The 19,692-nt window shown below is 37.1% G+C and overlaps 2 protein-coding genes across 4 annotated transcripts; one reads left to right on the forward strand and one right to left on the reverse strand.

Moving 5' to 3' along the window:
• Positions 1-3,310: 3,310 nt before the first annotated feature.
• LOC121259758 (pentatricopeptide repeat-containing protein At1g56690, mitochondrial-like) lies at positions 3,311-7,301 on the forward strand. Its single transcript, XM_041161492.1, has 3 exons — positions 3,311-3,393; positions 3,601-6,923; positions 7,004-7,301. Exon 2 carries the CDS (start codon positions 4,202-4,204, stop codon positions 6,311-6,313), a length of 2,112 nt encoding a protein of 703 aa, XP_041017426.1. The 5' UTR covers positions 3,311-3,393; positions 3,601-4,201; the 3' UTR covers positions 6,314-6,923; positions 7,004-7,301.
• Positions 7,302-11,018: 3,717 nt separating this feature from the next.
• On the reverse strand, positions 11,019-15,893 carry LOC121260860 (inactive glucose-6-phosphate 1-dehydrogenase 4, chloroplastic). 3 transcript variants are annotated; one of them, XM_041162911.1, is made up of 12 exons: positions 15,707-15,893; positions 14,670-14,907; positions 14,336-14,583; positions 14,150-14,244; positions 13,528-13,642; positions 13,188-13,393; positions 12,970-13,078; positions 12,851-12,888; positions 12,594-12,714; positions 12,326-12,528; positions 11,449-11,649; positions 11,019-11,344 (listed from the first exon to the last, which is right to left on the reverse strand). In XM_041162911.1, exons 1-12 carry the CDS (start codon positions 15,821-15,823, stop codon positions 11,107-11,109), a joined length of 1,929 nt encoding a protein of 642 aa, XP_041018845.1. In that variant the 5' UTR covers positions 15,824-15,893; the 3' UTR covers positions 11,019-11,106. The 3 variants fall into 3 exon arrangements, with proteins under 3 accessions (XP_041018845.1, XP_041018844.1, XP_041018846.1); XM_041162910.1 differs by having other exon boundaries at positions 14,658-14,907; XM_041162912.1 differs by having other exon boundaries at positions 11,205-11,344; positions 11,445-11,649; positions 14,658-14,907.
• Positions 15,894-19,692: the final 3,799 nt, after the last annotated feature.

Here is a 19,692-nt window from a genome sequence, read left to right on the forward strand (position 1 = left end):
CCAAAGCCTTCCCAATTGTCTCACCCTTGTGATCAGTAATTTGACAAAATTTTATAATTTTCTTATTCAATGTCTAATGAAAATCAACAAAATGCACAGTTAAAGACATATAATTAAAATTTTAGACTAATGTCCAAGTATCAATGGTCAGGCAAACAAATTGACCAGCCAATTCACCCCTAAAATTTTCTTTTTCAGATCAAAAATATTTTTTGACATCCTTTGCCACCGTGTGGTGAGAAAGAATATTAAATTTTATTTCCAAGTAGCAAGAATACACTTCGAATCATTTCCCATCAACAACTTGAAAATGTAGCCCGTCCATGATGACCATACAAGCTAAGTGTCTTCTACACTCATCGGGATCATACTTAGTATACTCCCTCAAAGTTGCACCCTCACTAGTCTCATCCACCATTTTTTGAAGTTCAATTTCTAGCCTAGATTGGTTCTTCTCTTGTAATGATCTTAATATTTGACTTTTTTTGCATTGCTATTCTAAGTACACATTTAATTGTGAGATGTCATGTTTCCTATAGTGGAATCCATAAATTTTTTCACAATGGTTACACTTGACTTGGGGGTTATTGGGGTCACCACCCTCTAATTTGGTGAAATGAGCCCAAAGTATTTGGGGTGCTACCCGCCCCTTACGGGGCTAGGCCACCCCCTCCCTGTCCCCGGCCCCCGCATGGGCGAGGGTGGGGATTTTTTTCCCGTAATCTGCCTCCGTCTATGAAGGGGCAAGGTACCCTGTCTGTTGCACGGGGTGCGAGGGTGGACCTCCATCAGTCTGCCCCCCTCCTCTCCTCCTCCAATAAGAGAGATTCATCTACCTCGACGTTTGTTACTTTCATGGCAAACTAAATCGATTCCTCTCAGTCTCAACGGCGTCTATTACAACAAACCGAGTCGAGTCCTCTTTACCGGCGTCTATTACTTCCGTGGCAAACGAGATTGAGAGAGTTTGAGAGAGTTTGGATCCTTGGGAGTCTGGGTCTGGGACAAGAGAATTTGAGATCGAAAGAGAGAGAGAGAGATCAAGAGAAAGAGAAACTGAGGAAATGGGAGGGGGGTTTGACATGCAGGAGTGGGGCGGGGGATTTAAGGAGCGTGGTTGAGCCACCTCCGTCCCCCGCCTCCGCAACGCCCCTTTTATACGGGCGGAGGGCCCCTCCCTAGTCGGAGCGAACGGGGCACTACAGTGGGTGGCGGGCACCTGCTGCCCACCTCTACAAACTATGACAGCAGGTTTCTTTCTGGACTTGAGGGTGAGACAAGGTGTCGTAAGGGTAGGTGTTGGGTCAAGGGTAAAGGTATGAGCAGAAGTAGAAGTAGGGGTAGGTGTAGGGGTAGAGGTAGGGGTACCCTGAGCTTGGAAATAAGAGCTTGCACTAGACTCTACTGGCATATCCATGAACTCAAGCAAACAAGAAATCTGAAATTATAGTAAACATAGCAACATGCCAAACAATTAACATCCAAGCATTAACATATATATTGGAAGTTGAAAGATCAAACATCAATGCTCAAACATCAAACATCAAACATTAAAAAAATGAAATACCCAAATTAAAAACATCAAACATAAAAAAATGAAATATCCAAATTAAAAATATCAAACATAAAAAAATTTCAGATTTTTTGTTTGGAAATGGAAGGCAAGAGAAGGCATATTCACTTACATCCTGGAACAAACTAAGATGTTCAACATAAAAGGTTGGAAATAATAACTTTGAAAAACAAAAATAATAGCGAAGAGCTGGTTTGATGATGATAAAAGGGTTTAGATTCCAAACATATATAATTTATGGTATTTTGAAAGAGAAATCTTTACAGCTGGTCCGGCTGGTTTTCAAACAAAAACAGCCTGCCACTTATAAACTTACACGTAAGCGTTCCACCGTATCTATCATAAACCATCAAACATCAAAAAATCAATTTGTTTGCAAAAATACTCGCACCTCCCTTCGAAGGAAATCCCTTGCACATGCCTTCGTCCCTCGCACCGGCACTCCAGATTCCTCTTCGCAACCCCGAATCGCACCCGCACTCCCGAATCACATCCCCTAGGTCGAAGCTCAACCTGAGCACCCCCTTCGTCAAATTGCACCCGCACCCCCGTTCGCAACCCCGAATCGCATCCCCTAGGTCGAAGCTCAATTTGAGCACCACCTTCGTCGAAGCTCAACACGAAGGAAATCCCCACGAATAGGCGTCAATCGTCCTCCACACCTTCCGATGACTTCGACTATGATCGCCCCCAGTACACCTACTATGCCGAGCCCTCTGTCTGTCGAAGGATTTTGGTTTGATTGTGGATTTTGGTTTGATTGTGGGTTGATTTTGGTTTGATTGGGTTTTGATGGAAAGGAGATGGAGATGATCGACGAAGATGAGGGAGATCGGCGATAGAGATGCGTCGGACTGAGATGGTCGGAGTCGACATTGGACTGAGATACTTGTGTCGGCATTGGCATCGGCGTTGGCGTCGGACTGAGGGTAGAGAGACCAGCGAGGAAGAGAAGGCAGAGGACGGTGCTGAGGAAGAGAAGGCTAGACGATGTGATTGTCTGTGATGGGGTGTATTTCTCTTTGAGTGTTTTATCCTACATGGCTTGAGATGAATGGAGAGCTGTTTTTGTGGGAAAACCAGCCCGACCGGTGTTAAGTGGTTCTCATTTCGAAACTCTAAATTAATGTAAAGATTGAAACCCCTAAATTAATTTAGGGTTTCAATCCCAATTAATTAGCCACAAATCAACTCATCAATGATCAAAATTCACACACATTACATAATACAAAAAAAAAAAAAAAAAACACACGAACAGATTCACACACGACTACACATCGTTCATCAATCATCAACGATTCAAACCACATGCACAATCAAGTCTCCACAGCACACAATTTACAAAATCTCATCCTCCATCTTCGATTAAACATCATCCTTCCTCCAATCTCCATTCCATAAAATATAAATCACAAAAAAAATTAAAGTAAATTTAGGTGACAGAGATGCAGATTGCAAATAGGAGCGAGAGAGCGACGAGCGAGACTTAGAGAGAGAGAGAGAGAGAGAGAGAGAGAGAGATTCAACTGGATAGGGTAAGCTCGGGAGGGATCTAATCATGCCCCTACCCCCCACCTTGGGTGCTAGATGCGGGTGGGGTAATCCGCCCCGCCATATGGGGGCAGGGCGGGGCAGCGAGGGTGGGCCCCTGCTCACCCTTACACGGAAGCAACTCCTTATTCGATCAGCACGCACCGTTTCACTCCCAGCCAATACGCACCGTTTCCTTTAAGGCACTGCGCACCGTTCGTTCTGGGTTAACACTTCAGAGTCTTTAGACACCCAAGTCCTCAGTTCACTTCAGTTCCTACACTTTCAGGGTGTGTTTGAATGTTGAAGTGAGTTGAGTTGAGTTGAGTTGAGTTGTGATGATAAAATATTGTTAGAATATTATTTTTTAATATTATTATTATTTTGAAATTTGAAAAAGTTGAATTGTTTATTATATTTTGTGTTAGAATTTGAAAAAGTTGTAATGATGAGTTGAGATGAGTTGAGGTGAGTTTGGTAACCAAACGCACCCTCAGTTCCCAGTTCTAGGATTTCGATAACTGCCGTCCTCCACGCCGCCGTGAGCCTTGGTTCTCCACCGGCCTCCTAACAACCCCCTTCCTCAAATCGCCATCTCCATCGACTCAAAAAATTAATTACTTGCCAATGCTAGGAATTGTATGAGATGGCAATGGGCAATGTAAGGTAGCATCACAATATGTTCTTTGGTGCGTTGCTTGTGTTTATTTTTCTGTTGCGTCTCTATCTTCAGAAAAAGCTGTTGGGGATGCTTCTTTTGTCCTTCTGGTCTTTTGTTCTCCTTGCTCGTGGTTGAATACAGTGGCTTTTTAGTCATTTACTTGAAACACACGTGCGGACTGCTAAGGAGTCCCAAAATAGGGGACTGTACGCAGCACGACTCTTTGGGAAAACGACATCGGCTTCTTGTACTTCAGTAGTTCTTGTCATCATAATTCATTGTACCTACCTCTTTGAAGAGTTTCCCGCTTCACGCCTCAAGAATATTTTTTCTGCGAGTTTTTAGTTCTAATTATTCTAGAAGTCTCAAAATTACCGAATCAAAGATTTGAAATTGGTGTTTTTTCCCCTCTGGGTAGTTCAGATTATATTGAATCAATGCAGTTCAGGTTAATCCCAAATAGAATATATAGTACGAGTGTTGTAGCTTTCTCCACTTCTCAGATTGCCCGGTTTGCCCGTATCGGCCAAATTGAGAATGCCAGGAGGGTGTTTGATCAAATGCGTGACAAAAGCATTGTTGCTTGGAACTCAATTGTTTCCGGGTACTTCCAAAATTTTCGGCCTCGTGAAGCCAGGATCTTGTTTGATAGAATGCCAGAGAGGAACACAGTTTCTTGGAATGGGTTGTTGTCCGGGTATATAAAGAATGCGATGGTCAGTGAAGCTAGAAAAATATTCGATACGATGCCTGAAAGGAATGTTGTTTCATGGACCGTGATGGTTAGGGGATATGTCCAAAAGGGCATGGTTTCGGAGGCGGAATCACTGTTTTGGCGAATGCCTGAAAAGAATGTTGTGTCTTGGACCGTGATGTTGGGTGGTCTAATTCAAGAAGGACGGGTTGATGAGGCTTGTCGACTTTTTGATATGATGCCCGAGAAGGACGTGGTGGTGAGGACTAGTATGATCGGAGGGTATTGTCAGGCAGGCCGGTTGGCTGAAGCTCGTGAGATTTTTGATGAGATGCCACGCAGGAATGTGATTACCTGGACTGCAATGATTTCCGGGTACGTCCATAACCAGTGCGTTGATGTTGCTAGAAAGCTTTTTGAAGTGATGCCAGAGAAAAATGAGGTGTCATGGACGGTGATGCTTATGGGGTACATTCATTGTGGGCGGATAAAAGAGGCTTCAGAACTTTTTGATGCAATGCCAGTGAAGTCAATTGTTGCTTGTAATGCAATGATACTTGGATTTGGCCAGAATGGGGAGGTAGCTAAGGCAAGGAGGGTGTTTGACCAAATGAGGGAGAAAGATGATGGGACGTGGAGTGCAATGATAAAGGTTTATGAAAGGAAAGGACTTGAATTTCAAGCACTTAATTTGTTTGCTGCAATGCAAAGAGGAGGAATTAGCCCAAACTTCCCTTCATTGATCAGTGTTCTTTGTGTTTGTTCCAGCCTGGCAAGTCTTGATCATGGTAAACAGGTTCATGCTCAGTTGGTGAGATCCCACTATGATCGTGATGTGTATGTTTCTTCAGTCTTGATCACAATGTATGTCAAATGTGGCGACCTTGTGAAGGCAAAGCTGGTGTTTGACAGGTTTGCTCCAAAGGATATTGTTATGTGGAATTCTATTATTACAGGGTATGCCCAGCATGGTTTAGGAGAGGAAGCTTTGCAGGTCTTCCATGAGATGTGCTCTTTGAACATTTTGCCAGATGATGTCACATTTATTGGAGTTCTTTCAGCATGTAGCTACACCGGGAAGGTCAACGAAGGGCATGAAATTTTTGAGTCCATGAACTCCAAATATCAAGTGGAACCAACAACTGAACACTATGCTTGCATGGTTGATCTGCTTGGCCGAGCAGGCCAGGTAAATGAGGCAATGAATTTAATTGAGAATATGCCAGTGGAAGCAGATGCTATTGTTTGGGGTGCTTTGCTGGGTGCTTGTAGAACTCACATGAAGTTGGATTTGGCTGAAGTTGCAGCAAAGAAACTCGTACAGCTCGAGCCCAAAAATTCTGGGCCCTACATTTTACTATCAAATATTTATGCATCCAAAGGTAAATGGCATGATGTTGCAGACCTGAGGAAAAAAATGAGAGCAAGGAGTGTGAGCAAGTCACCTGGGTGTAGCTGGATTGAGGTGGAGAAGAAAGTACATATGTTTACTGGGGGAGATAGCATGGGCCACCCTGAGCAGGAAATCATCATGAGAATGTTGGAGAGATTAAGTGGAATGTTAAGGGAAGCTGGGTACTGCCCTGATGGTACATTTGTGCTACATGATGTGGATGAAGAAGAGAAGGTGCAGAGCTTGGGGTATCATAGTGAGAAACTGGCTGTAGTATATGGACTCCTAAAGCTGCCAGAAGGGATGCCCATTAGGGTGATGAAGAATCTTCGGGTTTGTGGGGACTGTCATTCTGCAATCAAATTAATAGCAAAAATAACGGGGAGGGAGATCATTTTGAGGGATGCTAATAGATTTCATCATTTCAAGGATGGATTGTGTTCTTGCAGAGACTATTGGTGATCGCACGGTTCCAACAACATACTGTTTTAGAGCATCATTTGTGCATACTCACCCTCCAAGAGTCTCACATTAGATATTCAGGCAAAGTCTCACATCACTGGATGATTGTAAGCTAATATTATGAGTGATTGTTTTGGCCTGATGAAAAAAGTAAATTGCAAAAATGAGTAGGAACATGCTTAGCAAATCAACCTCATGAGTTCAGGGTTATACATGGCTTATGCTCTACGAAGAAGAAAAGAATCAAGGCAAAAATGATCAGATGATCCGGATTGATCTTAAAAATGGTGCGATTAATGACCTAGTTGAGACCTGTGGATGAGCAGTCAGCCTTTTTCCCGTGTGAAATTTTTCTACAATGTCCGTAGACTGCTCTCTAGTTGGTAACTTAGATGATCTAAAACTTTGTTGTAAATACAAATATTTCAGAGGCCTTGTCATGAGGGTTCCGAGAGTGACAACTTTCTCTCTGGCATCTAAAGTGTGAGCATGTGAAGGCAGCATGGCATGATTGCTTCAAGAGGGAGATCCTCCATCTCATATGCTGCGCCATGCCAACCAAATTCTGCTGGGCAAGTTTTATCACCAAACATATCATAGTTTGCTTGAGGTATGTTTCTGAGAACATAACTTCTTATTCTGGTTTCTTTTTTGTTCTTAAGCTGCTAACATCTTGTGCCATTTTTGCAGGTTTTATGATGATTTGCAGCTAGATATATGACATTATACATCATACGAAGTGGGTTGAAGGTCATTTAGAAAATTTTGTTTTTGCATAAGGCACTGTTGGGTTGGAGGTCATACAGAAGTATGCGATCTTTCCAATATAAAGTGTTATTGCATGTTTTCAACTTTCTGCCATTTCTCTAAATTAGTAAATGAGTCTCCTTTACTTGTCCACTTATTAAGAGAGGATATTGCATATTGTTCTTTCAAGCATGCAAAGAATTTCTACCAAGTGGCTATATATTCTCATTTTTCTGATTTACTTGTTTGATGTGTTTTAGTCAAACCTCTCTTCCATTCTAGCTATCAGCTTCCAAATGTTTGTGCATGTCTATGTGCATGTGTGCGCTTACACTCCTGCATTATTTTTTGAAAAATGTTATTCATCATTCTTTTGTACCATTATCCTCTCAAGATCGCTTGATATGGCATAAAATGATTGGTAAACAAATAAAACATAACAAATAGTTTTCTAATCATTTAACGAAATGACGAGAGGATATGAATAAAGGATGATGATTGATGAGTAGCATTACTCTTTCAACTTTATAACCCCGTAAGATATGACTTAGGCTGTTATCACAATTTGCAAGGTGATTTAAACCATTGAACTGTATAATTGATGGTGTATTTGTTTTATCTTAGCGTGCTCATGGTTTTCCCCCACGGCTGATATCATAATATTTCCCTTGAGTGCATCCTGCACTAAAATCTGTGCAGGTAAAAAAGACTGTAACTTTGGTTGTTAATTATATCTGGGAGTCATTGCCAACCTCTTATAATATTTCCTTTATTTCTATATTAATGTACATTCCCCTAAGAAAACAAAGAAAGAATTCCACTTGGAATCAATACCCACTGGCCATTGCGCACTTTGATTGCATGTGTGTGTGTACGCACTCAATTCAATTCCTTGGAAAATCTAACATCTAGGTGGGACGTTGAGAAGTCTTTAAATATAGCCCAGTGACGGTGTTTTGATGAGAACCAACTAATATGGATGTCCGTTGCCTTTAATCACTTATCAATAATTTTATCTCTCTCTCTCTGAAGAATTGAAGCTCGTTTCATTTGTACATTTTCTGTGAATTAACTGCTGTCAATGGATGTATCTAGATCTTTTCCATCTTAAAATCCTAATGAACTAGGCCAGTCAGATTTATTATTGAATAAAGAATTTTTCCTCGAGCTGACTCAAGAATTCTGCTACTTTTAAAGCTTATTCGTAATACTTATTGTGGAATCCATTAAGATAAAACATCAGTACTTCTTTTTATGCTTAGTGATTTATCATACTTTCAGATTAATGATGTGTTTGGTGTGTCCAAAACAACCTTACAAATGGATTTTCTTTCGAGAGTCAAACTTGGCATGGATATTTTGTGTACCAAGTTAATGACAAGCCCAAGTTGCTCCCTCAGAAACTAAAAGATAACTGTGCCCCTCTCTCTATCAGATATAAATGAGTAATGTCCTACCTAATAACTATACCTCCCTCTGTCAGATTGTTTCCAAATTTCCAATATATGTTTACATGCATAAAAGATTGAACACAACTTTGTTAACTTTTTGTTAATCCTATTTTAGATAACTTTCAATTCCTTCTTTTAGATAACTTTTTGTTAATCCTATTTTCAGATGGGGGGGGGACCAATTTATTCTCTGAAAGCTATGGATTCCCACTCATGGCATTGTAATCTTTACATTATACTTGCACCAGATTAGGTCAAACAGGATATAACAATGTCATTGACAAACTTTTTCTTTTTTATAGCAAATCATGTAGCTGGTGAATCTAGTTGATCTATAACACGCATGATATCACATTTCTGCAAATAACCCTTCTACAAAGAAAGATTTAGGTCTAAACCTTTGCCATCTCCTCTATCTTCTTCTTCTTCTTTTTCTTCTCTTTTAGAAGGACCTGGTGGGGTACTGGCACCAGGAGTACTACTCTTAGGCTTATATTCCCCTGGAAAATCTTCTGGTTGGAACTTAGGATTCCAGACCGCAGTTGTCTTGATCTCTTTCTCAACTGGTCTCTTCTCTTCTTTATCCTTTGATTCATTGACACCACTCAAACGATCGCGCACGTCGCGTGTGCTTCTAATCAAAGCAAAAAACTTCTCCATCTTCTTCTCTTCATCTTCTTCTTCTCCTCCTCCTTCCTCTTCATTGTCCATCTTCCTCTTCTTTCCTTTTCCTTCCATGTTTTGTTGTGTTTGAGGAGGAGGAGGAGGAGAATAATGGAGTACTATAATAGATACTTCTGCTGCTACCTAATGCTTATTTTGATGAACTAAATAGCATAAAGATATTTTGAGACATAAAGAAAGATGACTGGTCTTTTGTTATTGCTCACTTGCTTGATGAGAGAGAGAGAGAGAGAGGTTGCAAAATGCAAATACAAGTAGACAATGCGTTTTGTTCTCTATTAATTAGTGTTAAGGTGCATGAACCATAAATACCAAATAGAGAGAGAGGGGTTTGTGTCCCGTACCCATCTTTATTTCATGAAGTAAAACCGTGTGGATTGACTATATTTAAATAATTTGCAGGCACCACCGCCATTAGTCTTTGAATAGAATCATTGCATGCGTCATTTGCTCATTGCCCATAACGTAATGTTTCTCCTACCATCTGGTGACGCCTGCACCATGACACGGAGGCTGTGGCATCTTCCTTTTATAGTCATACTTATCAAATGAATAATATCTATTTCAAGTACAAAAGATATAATTGTGGATAGCGATAAAACACTTCACGACAACAAAGATGAGGATACTCCTCCCCTAGTTATCACCTGACCCCATTGGATCCAAACCTTTAAACTAGGGTGCCCCAAGTTCACCATGACCTTCCAAAGGGCATCTAGAGAGCCACTGTGTGGATTCGATCATATCCATCAATTTATGTCTTTCTAATAAGACTAATGTTAGTTACAAATTTTAAATACATAAATTTAATACAAATTCTTTATAAAAAAAAAAAGTAGATCTTATTAAAAAAGAATATGTATTTTTTTATATATTTTTTTAATGATAAAATCCAGTTTTTTTTAAATAATAAAAAAAAACTAAATAGAACTTGTCTATATAAAATTTATTAAATTATTCTCGTAAAGTTTGCCTTCAGTGAAAGTGATCAGGAATTGGAATACAAAATGTGTTCGTGGATTAGGATTTATTGGATTTAGAAATGCATTGGTACACTCCACTTCCCAATTCCAGTAATGCTCCAACTCTGAGCCACCAAAATGCTGATTGGTTCTACTAATCCCAAGATTTCCAACCCCATATTGAGGTGCTTTTCTTGAGTCAGCACAGTCCATTTTGAATAATAAGTTGAATTGAGGTGAAATTTAAATAAAATATTATTATTATTTTAAAATTTTTTTAAAAATGAATTGTTTAAAATCTTAAAAAATTATAATAATGAAACCCACCTAATTTTAACTGACAAACCCAAAATAGTTTTTGGCCTACATCTAGGACTAATTAGTAGTCTTTCAAGATAGAGCCTACAGCCAGTCAAACTTTTTCTGAATCATCTAAATTTATCTGACACCAATTGAAAAAAATGATAATGTACCACACTGCACATGCCTGTGATTGGAATCTAAGAGTATGTCTAATTATCAAATGTGATTACAATAAAATATCATTTCTAGGGTCATGAATTACTACAGCCTGGCGAATAAATCAGCCATTACTGCAATGTATGGAAGAAAATTATGTTTAATTTTACTGCAATGTATCGATGGATGATTTCTCAAAGCTGTTTTGCAGATTTGATGCAACTCGGAAACACTTCCAAGAACATCAGCTGACCATGTAATGGCCTATTTAGCAGCTGCTCCAGGAGCATATTCCATGATAAGAATAGAGGACACCCCAGCAAACACATGTGAGAGTCGAGACAAACTAATTTTTGCAATGATAGACATATTCATAGATTCTCATCCATTTTAGTTCAGATGGTGAAATGATTTGTATATATATATATATATATATATATATCACATTTTGTAGTTGGTTCGCAGCAAGAACTCACGAACAAAATCTTCACTAATCCTCCGCCCATGGAACCCCATGTTTCGCCCAAAGATAGTATGCTCCAACAGGACCTCTACCCCCTAATTCATATAGCTCAGGTACTGAATTTTTCTTGTCCATCTCATTCAGAACTGGAGATAGAATATTCCATGCAGCTGCAAGCTCATCACTTCTCATGAACAGATGGTTGTCCCCATCAATGACATCAAGAAGAAGATGCTCATATGAATCAGGCACCTCCACTTTATATCTACATTTGAACTCAAGAACATTAATTGGCATACAGGTTTATTGGCAGTGTTGTGCTATATCAGTTGTGATTCTGTGAAACAAATTAAACAGTAAAGTACTTACTTGTCCTTATAGAGCAAATTCAATTCTGGAGAATCCAACTGCAACCCCAATCCAGGAATCTTATTGTTAACTCTGACTAGAATGGCTTCATCAGGTGCATCACGTAGAATCAGCTCATTCGTCCCAAGATCAAAATTATGCCCGATACGGTCACGATAGAGGTTCCCTGGAACACGCTGAAACTGTATGCGTATCTCCACTCTGCAAGGTACGGCTAATCTTGGTAAGGATATATGCTCTTAAACCAGTCTGGTTTAAACCAATCCTATACTATTAGCTCATAGAAGCAGTAGTTACAATTCTCTTTTTCGAAGAGCAGCGATTATCAGTTTACTTGTAACGCAATGCATTCCTTTGTGTGTACCCATAAACACCCATAGATTATTTTCAATTGACAGAGAACTTGTGAGTTCAGCAAACGTCATTTTGGTATATATAAATAATCCATATCCAAGATAAGACAAAAAAAAATTAATATGTTTATTCATCTTCTTCCAAGCTGAGCTGAAATATGGTTCAATGCTTGAGCAATTCTAAAATCTTTCGAATCAGAGGGAAAATATAACCCGTAATCCCCCTTCAGCATTCCACTAAAGTTCAACTTGTAAAGAACTTAAATCTCAGAACATTACATGTTATGTCAAAACTTTTGAGGACAAGGCAATCACAAGACTTAATACAATAAAGGAAGTGGAAAGAGAAGAGCTCTCAGTTTCTGAACATAGGCACCACACATCTGTTTTACCTACCTAAAGACTTAACATATGTTTCTATCCTGCAGAGGAATCTACCAGTTGGTGTAATCAGGCAGTAGACATTTTAAATTTTCAGTGCAGATGGTGCTACCATGCAAAATAATTACTGCAATAGATCTTACCGGTGCTTGATGAGCCCCAAGCCAGCTTTGATCAAAAAAGGCACACCATCCCAACGTGCATTGTCAATGTATAATGCAGCAGCAAAAAATGTGGGGGTCAGACTGTTCAAACATACATCAACTTTATCTCCAGTACTCCCTTTGTACTGGCCAAGAATTACATCACTGGGTTCCATTTTGCGGATTGATCTTAGAACCTTAACCTGGAAAGAATTTTCTCACCATTACAACTGAATGCATTGAAATGCTCTATAACATGCATGCATACCTTTTCATTTCGAATATCTTCACCATCAAGACTTATAGGAGGTTCCATGGCAAGCAAAGCTATTGTCTGCAGTATATGACTGTGCACTATGTCACGGATAACGCCATACCCATCAAAATACCTGAATAAATGGACAGGAAGAATATATGATATCTACCAAGTATATAAACACACACGCATTCTATTGGTTACCCTTGATGACATAAGTCTACTATATCTATTTGAAAACAGCAACACGAGACAGCCCTTATGAATACCTTCTTGCCTGCACACCTAAGTCCTCTGATAAAAGGACCTGTAATAAGTTATTTAACTATTTCAGTGAATGTGCAATATATTGGATGAGGCACGTGCCAAGCTCATTATAGAAAAGTACCTGCACATTGCGAATATAAGTACGGCTCCACAATGGCTGAAAAACTAAATTAGCAAACCTCAAAACTGTGAGGTTTTCAATCAGGTTCCTTCCTAGAAGATGATCAATCCTGAAATAAGATTCTTTCAACTTGTACAGTGATGAATAAGAAAATATTACATGTAAACGTGTGTGCACATTTGTGTATGTTGCAAGGTGTGAAGATTTTGAATGGAAACCTGTATATTTGCTTCTCCTCGAACTTGGAAAGAAGAGACTGTGTCAGCTGATAAGAAGACGGTGCATCAAAGCCAAAAGGTTTCTCAATGATTATACGATTCCAACCCTTTTGGGTTTGTGCATTACGGGCAAGAGAGGATGTGACATCTAGAAGAGCTTCTTGTGGCACAGCAAGGTAAAAAATCCTGTTGGCTTCAGATTCCCCCTGAGATAGGTAAGCTGTTACAGAATCAAATAACAAAAGCTTCTCGTACATTTATTTGAAAGCCAAAAAGGAGACATTTAAGTAGAAGTATGTGCATGTGTGTGCGCGCACGTGGATCTTTTCTTCAACTTTACCTCAATCTGCTCCATCAAAGTGTTGAGCTTTGACATCCCCTGTATATTGTCATTACCTCCATTAAGGTAGTATGTTCTACTGAGGAAAATATCCATTTTGTCCCCACAGTTTTGTCTGCAAGTATCATTTAACCTCGATGATGAAAGCAAAATTTGAACATTATTGGAACATTGATTGTGTATGAGAAATGGCTTATGGGTTTTTGTGTAACAGTTTATGGCTCTTGAATGAAAGATACTTTTCAACAATATTCACTATGAAGTGCAATCCCTTGGTTACAAATGAAAATCAAATGGTCGCCTTTTGCTTATTATTCTAATTATATAAAAACCTTCTTGATAACAACAAAAAATTCTCAGACAAGAATTAGTATACAAGTCATTTCCCATTGTCAATAGGTTTTGGTATCTCCCATCCTCCCTTCCTGAATGAATATGAACACAAAGACCTCAAAGTCATGTTCACGATATTTGATGCAAGTTGTGAGCTGCAATAAAGCAGCATACATAATCGTATTCCCATTCCATTTGAGAATTCTAAAACACTACAAGATCAAGAAATATAGATTTATGAAACTAAAAGTTGGACATAAGCATGTAATTCCATAGGTGAGAATCATACTGATGATCAATGCGGCAAGTTAAAGTTGAAGCTATAATGTTTCTCAGCTCTTCATCAGTCAAGTTCTTTCTTGAGTATCCAAAAATACCTATATTCTGAAAAGGAGATCTGAGATTAGGTAAAGTATATTGAACTCAACCATATAGATAGACCTCCAACTGAACAATGACATCAAACTTGCTGTACCTCAGGGAGAAAACCGCTATAGTACAAAGCAAATAATGCTGGAAAAATCTTTGTCCTTGCAAGCTCTCCAGTGGCTCCTATGACAGCAATGCAGAGTGAGGGTGCTTCACGACCCTCAAAGGAAAAACTGGAGGAATGTGCTTGTATGACAGGTTTAGATTCCATAGAAGCGATAGACCCGTCAGGTTGATGATGTGGGGAAGAACTTGCTTCATGTTGTAGAGTTGTTGAGGTTTTTTCATTAGAATCTGCAAGTTTCACACTCTGTTTGAAAAACGCTAGGCTAACTAAGCATACTTATCATTATAAAGCTATGGCTAACCATTCTGCAAACGTATATCTCCTACTCCAAATGATGAAGTAGTTTCCAAATGATTTGTTAGTGGGTCTTTCTCTTCACTTCTTATACTTTTAAACTCATTTGCTCGTCCACGTTTTCTATTCCTCTGCTGAAGGTTTATGTTCTCAAGTATCCATAGTTTTAAGCCATAAAATCTTCTGCATAATTTGGCACCTCCACCATAGCACACAAGGCGTCTGCCCGTTAAGGAATGAAAGTTGTCTACAGCATCCTACATGCAAGATAAATATATATTTATATTTCCTTATATATCTCTGAGATGCCCAATATAACTGTCAATGCTATTCGTTGAAAAGATAACAATAAGTTGTGCTTCAACACCAATTTCTGTGACATAATTCCATTACCATTTGTAATATCAAAAGGTGGAAAGCATGTAACGGACAGACTCAAAATAAGCTTAAAGGAGTGAAGCAGATTGAGTCATAGATGACCCCTCTCTGTCTCTCCAACAAGCCGGATATTAATTTAATACGACTGAGCGCAGAGTTTTGGTACTGAGAGCTTCAAAACAAATTAGATGCTGCTACATATGGCTCAAAATAGATTGAAACCTCTTTGGTACTAGGAGATATAAAACAAACTACATGTTAATATTTATAGTTCACAACAAATCAAAGTTTCGTTACTGCTATTGAATTACCAATTACGTAAACAAGAAAGGTCGAGTCGATATACAAGGGTGTGCGCTATTTTTTCACAAGTTCCATAAATTTTCCAATGAATCAAAAAGAGTAAAAGGAAAGAAAATAAATTTTAGCCCCTCATTCTCTTATTGTCTTTCTCTTTTTTGGGTTTCTCGCGATTGAACTCTGACCTCGGCTCACCAAAGCTTCAATGCTTCAATAAGACAAGAGTGAGCTCATTTTCTTTACAAATCTTCTTTACTAATCGACCCACCCAGAATCCAAAATCATGAATTCCTTTCACTTTTCCACAAAACAAAACTCCGTTTCCTTATCTATATGCATCCATACGTGTAGATAGTATTTTGCTGATCGAAAACTCACCGGGAAAATACGAAGAGAAATTTTGCGAGGAGTTGAGCAAAGAGATGTTATGGGTCTGGAAACCGAAGGTTCTGAGAACGAGAAGGGTGCTGAGAAAGACGAAAGTGACATGAACATCCTCCGCTTCTTCTTGGCTTCGACGGTGCTACTGTTTTAAGTTTCGAGGTTCAGACAGCAGCGTTGGAAAACAAATCGAAGGAGGGTTGCAAAGGGTGTTCTGTGGTACCCGGTGCAGGAGAGACACTGCACAAAAGTGGCTTTCTGATCGGACGGCTGAAATTTAAAGATGATTCTGGATGGATGGAAGAAGTGCAACCTAGGCCGTCAAAGTAGTTGACTAGATGATAATATCAAAATCTTCGGATTTGCCCATGCTATCATGATCAATTTCTGCCGTGAATTATGTTGATTGGATATGGTCCTGTTATATGGATAGGTATAAGAGTAAATATACATGTACTAGCCTTTTTATAACTTTTATATAATTATATTTTAAAATGATATTATTTTTAAAAGATATTTTATATTTAAATCATAATTATATAAAAAATTGTAAAAATAATTGTATGTCTATAATTTTCCATATATTTGTATAAAGAACTCGATACGTCTAGTTTTATGTATTGTCTAAGTAAGTATCATCATTTGTGTAGTTAAGAAAAAATAACTTAATTATGAGTTTAGACTTTTGATGTTATTGAAAAGAAATAAAGATGGTAGTTTATGAAACAAATGCACTCACTATTTGTTCCAATATTAGCAATGAAGAAATTTACTCAGCATTCATTTTTTCATCATCATCTTATCATTCCATAATGTGATATTAAATGATAGGTTCATAAATAAAATATAATAAATAATCTTCAATCATTTTGTGAGGAAATCTTTCCCCTCGGCCAAAGGAATTTCTTAGGCCCAACCAATTACAGGGACTCACTAGAAGACAAAATATTAAATGAGAGGCAAGCAGGAATTAGAGGCATGGATGTGTCAAAAGCATAGAAAAATAATGTCAGGAGAGGAGAAAATGTGATTTGACATAAAATGAGGGTATAAGGAGTGAAGGTGTGAAGATGTCAGGAGAGAGAGGGTGCCAGGAGAAAGTAAGAAATGAAGAGAGGGTCGGATTCATAAAACAGATATCTCTCACCACTACCAAGGGGCACGTAAGAAGAGAGTCAGATAAAAGGAGCAGGATATTGACCGTTTCAATGACTTTAGATTTCGACTTCTTCCAACTTTGGACTCCTTCTTCAACCTGAGAGCTCTAGGGAGAACTTCTTCTCTAGCAAATAAATATACACATTCCATTGTACAGTGAAAAATGAGAGGCTATAAGAAACTATAAACAAACTTATTATAGTAGAATCTTTCCTCTCCAAACTTCCGTAGACGTAGGCCTAGTGCCGAACCTCGTAAATTTGTATGTCTATCTCCATTCATTTTCGCTGCATTTAAATATTATTCTTTGCTATGGATGTATGAACCGACATCGTACAACCACACCAGATCATTATTGGGGGCTCCGCACATCACCGATCGAGGCCCAGTTCTAAAAATATAAGTTGCTAGAATTTAAAATAATGAGAGAATGATGAGCAACATTACTAAATAAGATAAAACATGCATACTATTTGTTCCACAAAGGAAGTATTTAGAGAGCAAAAACTGTTTTTTTTTTTTTTGTTTTTCCTTCTAATTTTGTGATGTTCATTTTAGACACTATTTACCAAAAATATCATCCTAAGATTTTGGAAAAAAATGAAACCAAATATTGTTTGCCCGAAGCCTCTCAATTTGGATAAAGGCAAGACTACATTTTTCAGGATGAAATGTCTCGTTGAGATAAAATGAATTGAGATAAAAATTGAAAATTAAATAAAATATTATTAAAATATATTTTTTAAATATTATTATTGTCTTAAAATTTGAAAAAGTTAAATTATTTATTTTATTTTGTATAAAAATTTAAAAAAATTATAATAATTAGATGATATGATATGATATGAGATAAGATAAGAATATTTATAAAAATAAACGAGACCCTAAATAAGAAAGAAAGGGAAAAAAATACACATTTAAACTAATTAAACTAGCTCGTACCAAAAGCATCTTCATTTAATTAATAAAGGACGCTGCTTTCCTTTTAATTTTGTGTCTGCCACTAACTTAAGTGATGGTCAAATAAAAATTAAAAAATTGACGGATGATAACACCCTATTATAATGAGATAATAAATAATTAAAATATTAATATAATAGATATAATTTTAAGAGAAATTATATATAATATTTATAATTATGGAGTGTGCAAGTACCGTATAATCTTTTTAAAATAAATAAATAAATACAGGATCCATATGAAAAGAATTAATTTTTTAATAGTGAACCTAACTCTTTTTTAAAATAATTATGTAATACTTATACACTCTATAATTATATGTAGTATTACTCTAATTTTATTTTTAAGAAGTTCAGTAATACCACTTTTGACAACATGCATTATTATGGCATTCTGATTTTTTTTTTTCAAACTCTCATTATAAGCTTTGACAAAGCTCAATGCTCAGTGTGTAATTATCATACCATTTAGTATTCCTTTTTTCTTTAAGTGGGACACATATGCATCAATTACTCCTACTGTATACTTTTAATCAAGCTGCCACTGCACAAATATCATATTAATTTTTGTTGGAATATTTATGTTAATTTGCTAAAATAAATTCAACATATAGTCCATAATAGTGGTAGTTGCAACTTGCATTTATAGTCAGGCTCAATATTACTAACTAATCATTAAGACCATTTGGGTTTGTGCATCGTTTGTACATAATTATGAGTCTCATCCCATAATATTTTCTACGTAAACAAATTCAAGAATATATATATATATCTCCACACATATTAGAGAATGATTTTAGGTGCGTTAGCTTTGGAATGTACCTGACATAATGATTTAAATAAAAAAAATAAAAAAATTAGTAATTTATTTGTCTGAAAAAAGAAAATACAAGGTTAAAGAAAGATAAAAAATAAAGATAAAAAAAAATATAAACTTCAGTAAAATATGAGCATTGATCTGTATCTATATTGGATTATCTATTTACTCTCTATATAATAATAAAATATTATTAATTTAATATTAAAGTTCTTTTGATAAAATATGATCATTCATTAAATTCTAAAAGGGAGCTACACGTTAAATGGTCAACAGTCTTAAGGACCTTTTGATAAAACATAATCATTCATTAAATTCTATAAGAGAGCTACACGTCAAATGTTCAATGGTTTTAAGGGCCTTTTCATAAAACATGACTTACGGACTTAACGGAAAAACAAGAAAAGTTAATGGAAAATAATAAAAATTATTATTCATAGTTAAATAACCACTTATTATAATAGAATAGATATTTTATTTTCTAATATTCAAAATTTACCACTCATTCTAAAAATACAACTTCAAAAATTGGCTTTGAAAATGTTTTAAAAGCAAAAAAACTACACATATATTTCCTTTATAAAACAAAAGTTAAGGTTCGTTTGGATGGTGAAAGTGTTTCATCTCATCTTATCATTACAATTTTTTAAATTTTCACATAAAATATAATAAACAATTCAACTTTTTCAAATCCCAAAACAATAAGAATATTAAAAATAATATTCTAAATTTTTAATATTCTAACAATATTTTATTTAACTTTTAATTTTCATCTCATATCATCTCATCTCACCATCCAAACCCCCTTTAGTGAGAGATTCAGAGGATGAACCTTTGGTCTCAATGTATGCGAGATACAATCATCTGTTATTGCCTTGTGCAGCTGAAGCCAATGCCTTGAAGAGAGCTACGGAGCTATCAACTGTGTTCTGATCTTGGATTCCAACGGGTAGAGTTTGAAGGTGATGCCAAGACTGTCATTCAAGCTACAAACAGTACAGAAGAGGATTGGTCTTTATTGTGGATACACAACATATGCTGAATGGAAG

Source organism: Juglans microcarpa x Juglans regia, chromosome 4D (genome assembly GCF_004785595.1).
Source record: "Juglans microcarpa x Juglans regia isolate MS1-56 chromosome 4D, Jm3101_v1.0, whole genome shotgun sequence".
Classification (NCBI taxonomy): Eukaryota; Viridiplantae; Streptophyta; class Magnoliopsida; order Fagales; family Juglandaceae; genus Juglans; species Juglans microcarpa x Juglans regia.

Coding starts and splice junctions, on each gene's coding strand:
- LOC121259758 (XM_041161492.1), top strand. CDS start 4,202: ATGCAGTTCAGGTTAATCCCAAATAGAATATATAGTACGAGTGTTGTA.
- LOC121260860 (XM_041162910.1), bottom strand. CDS start 15,823: ATGTTCATGTCACTTTCGTCTTTCTCAGCACCCTTCTCGTTCTCAGAA. Junction 14,584..14,657: donor AGATATACGTTTGCAGAATG/GTTAGCCATAGC, acceptor TGAAACTTGCAG/ATTCTAATGAAAAAACCTCA. Junction 14,245..14,335: donor ATAGCGGTTTTCTCCCTGAG/GTACAGCAAGTT, acceptor TCTCCTTTTCAG/AATATAGGTATTTTTGGATA.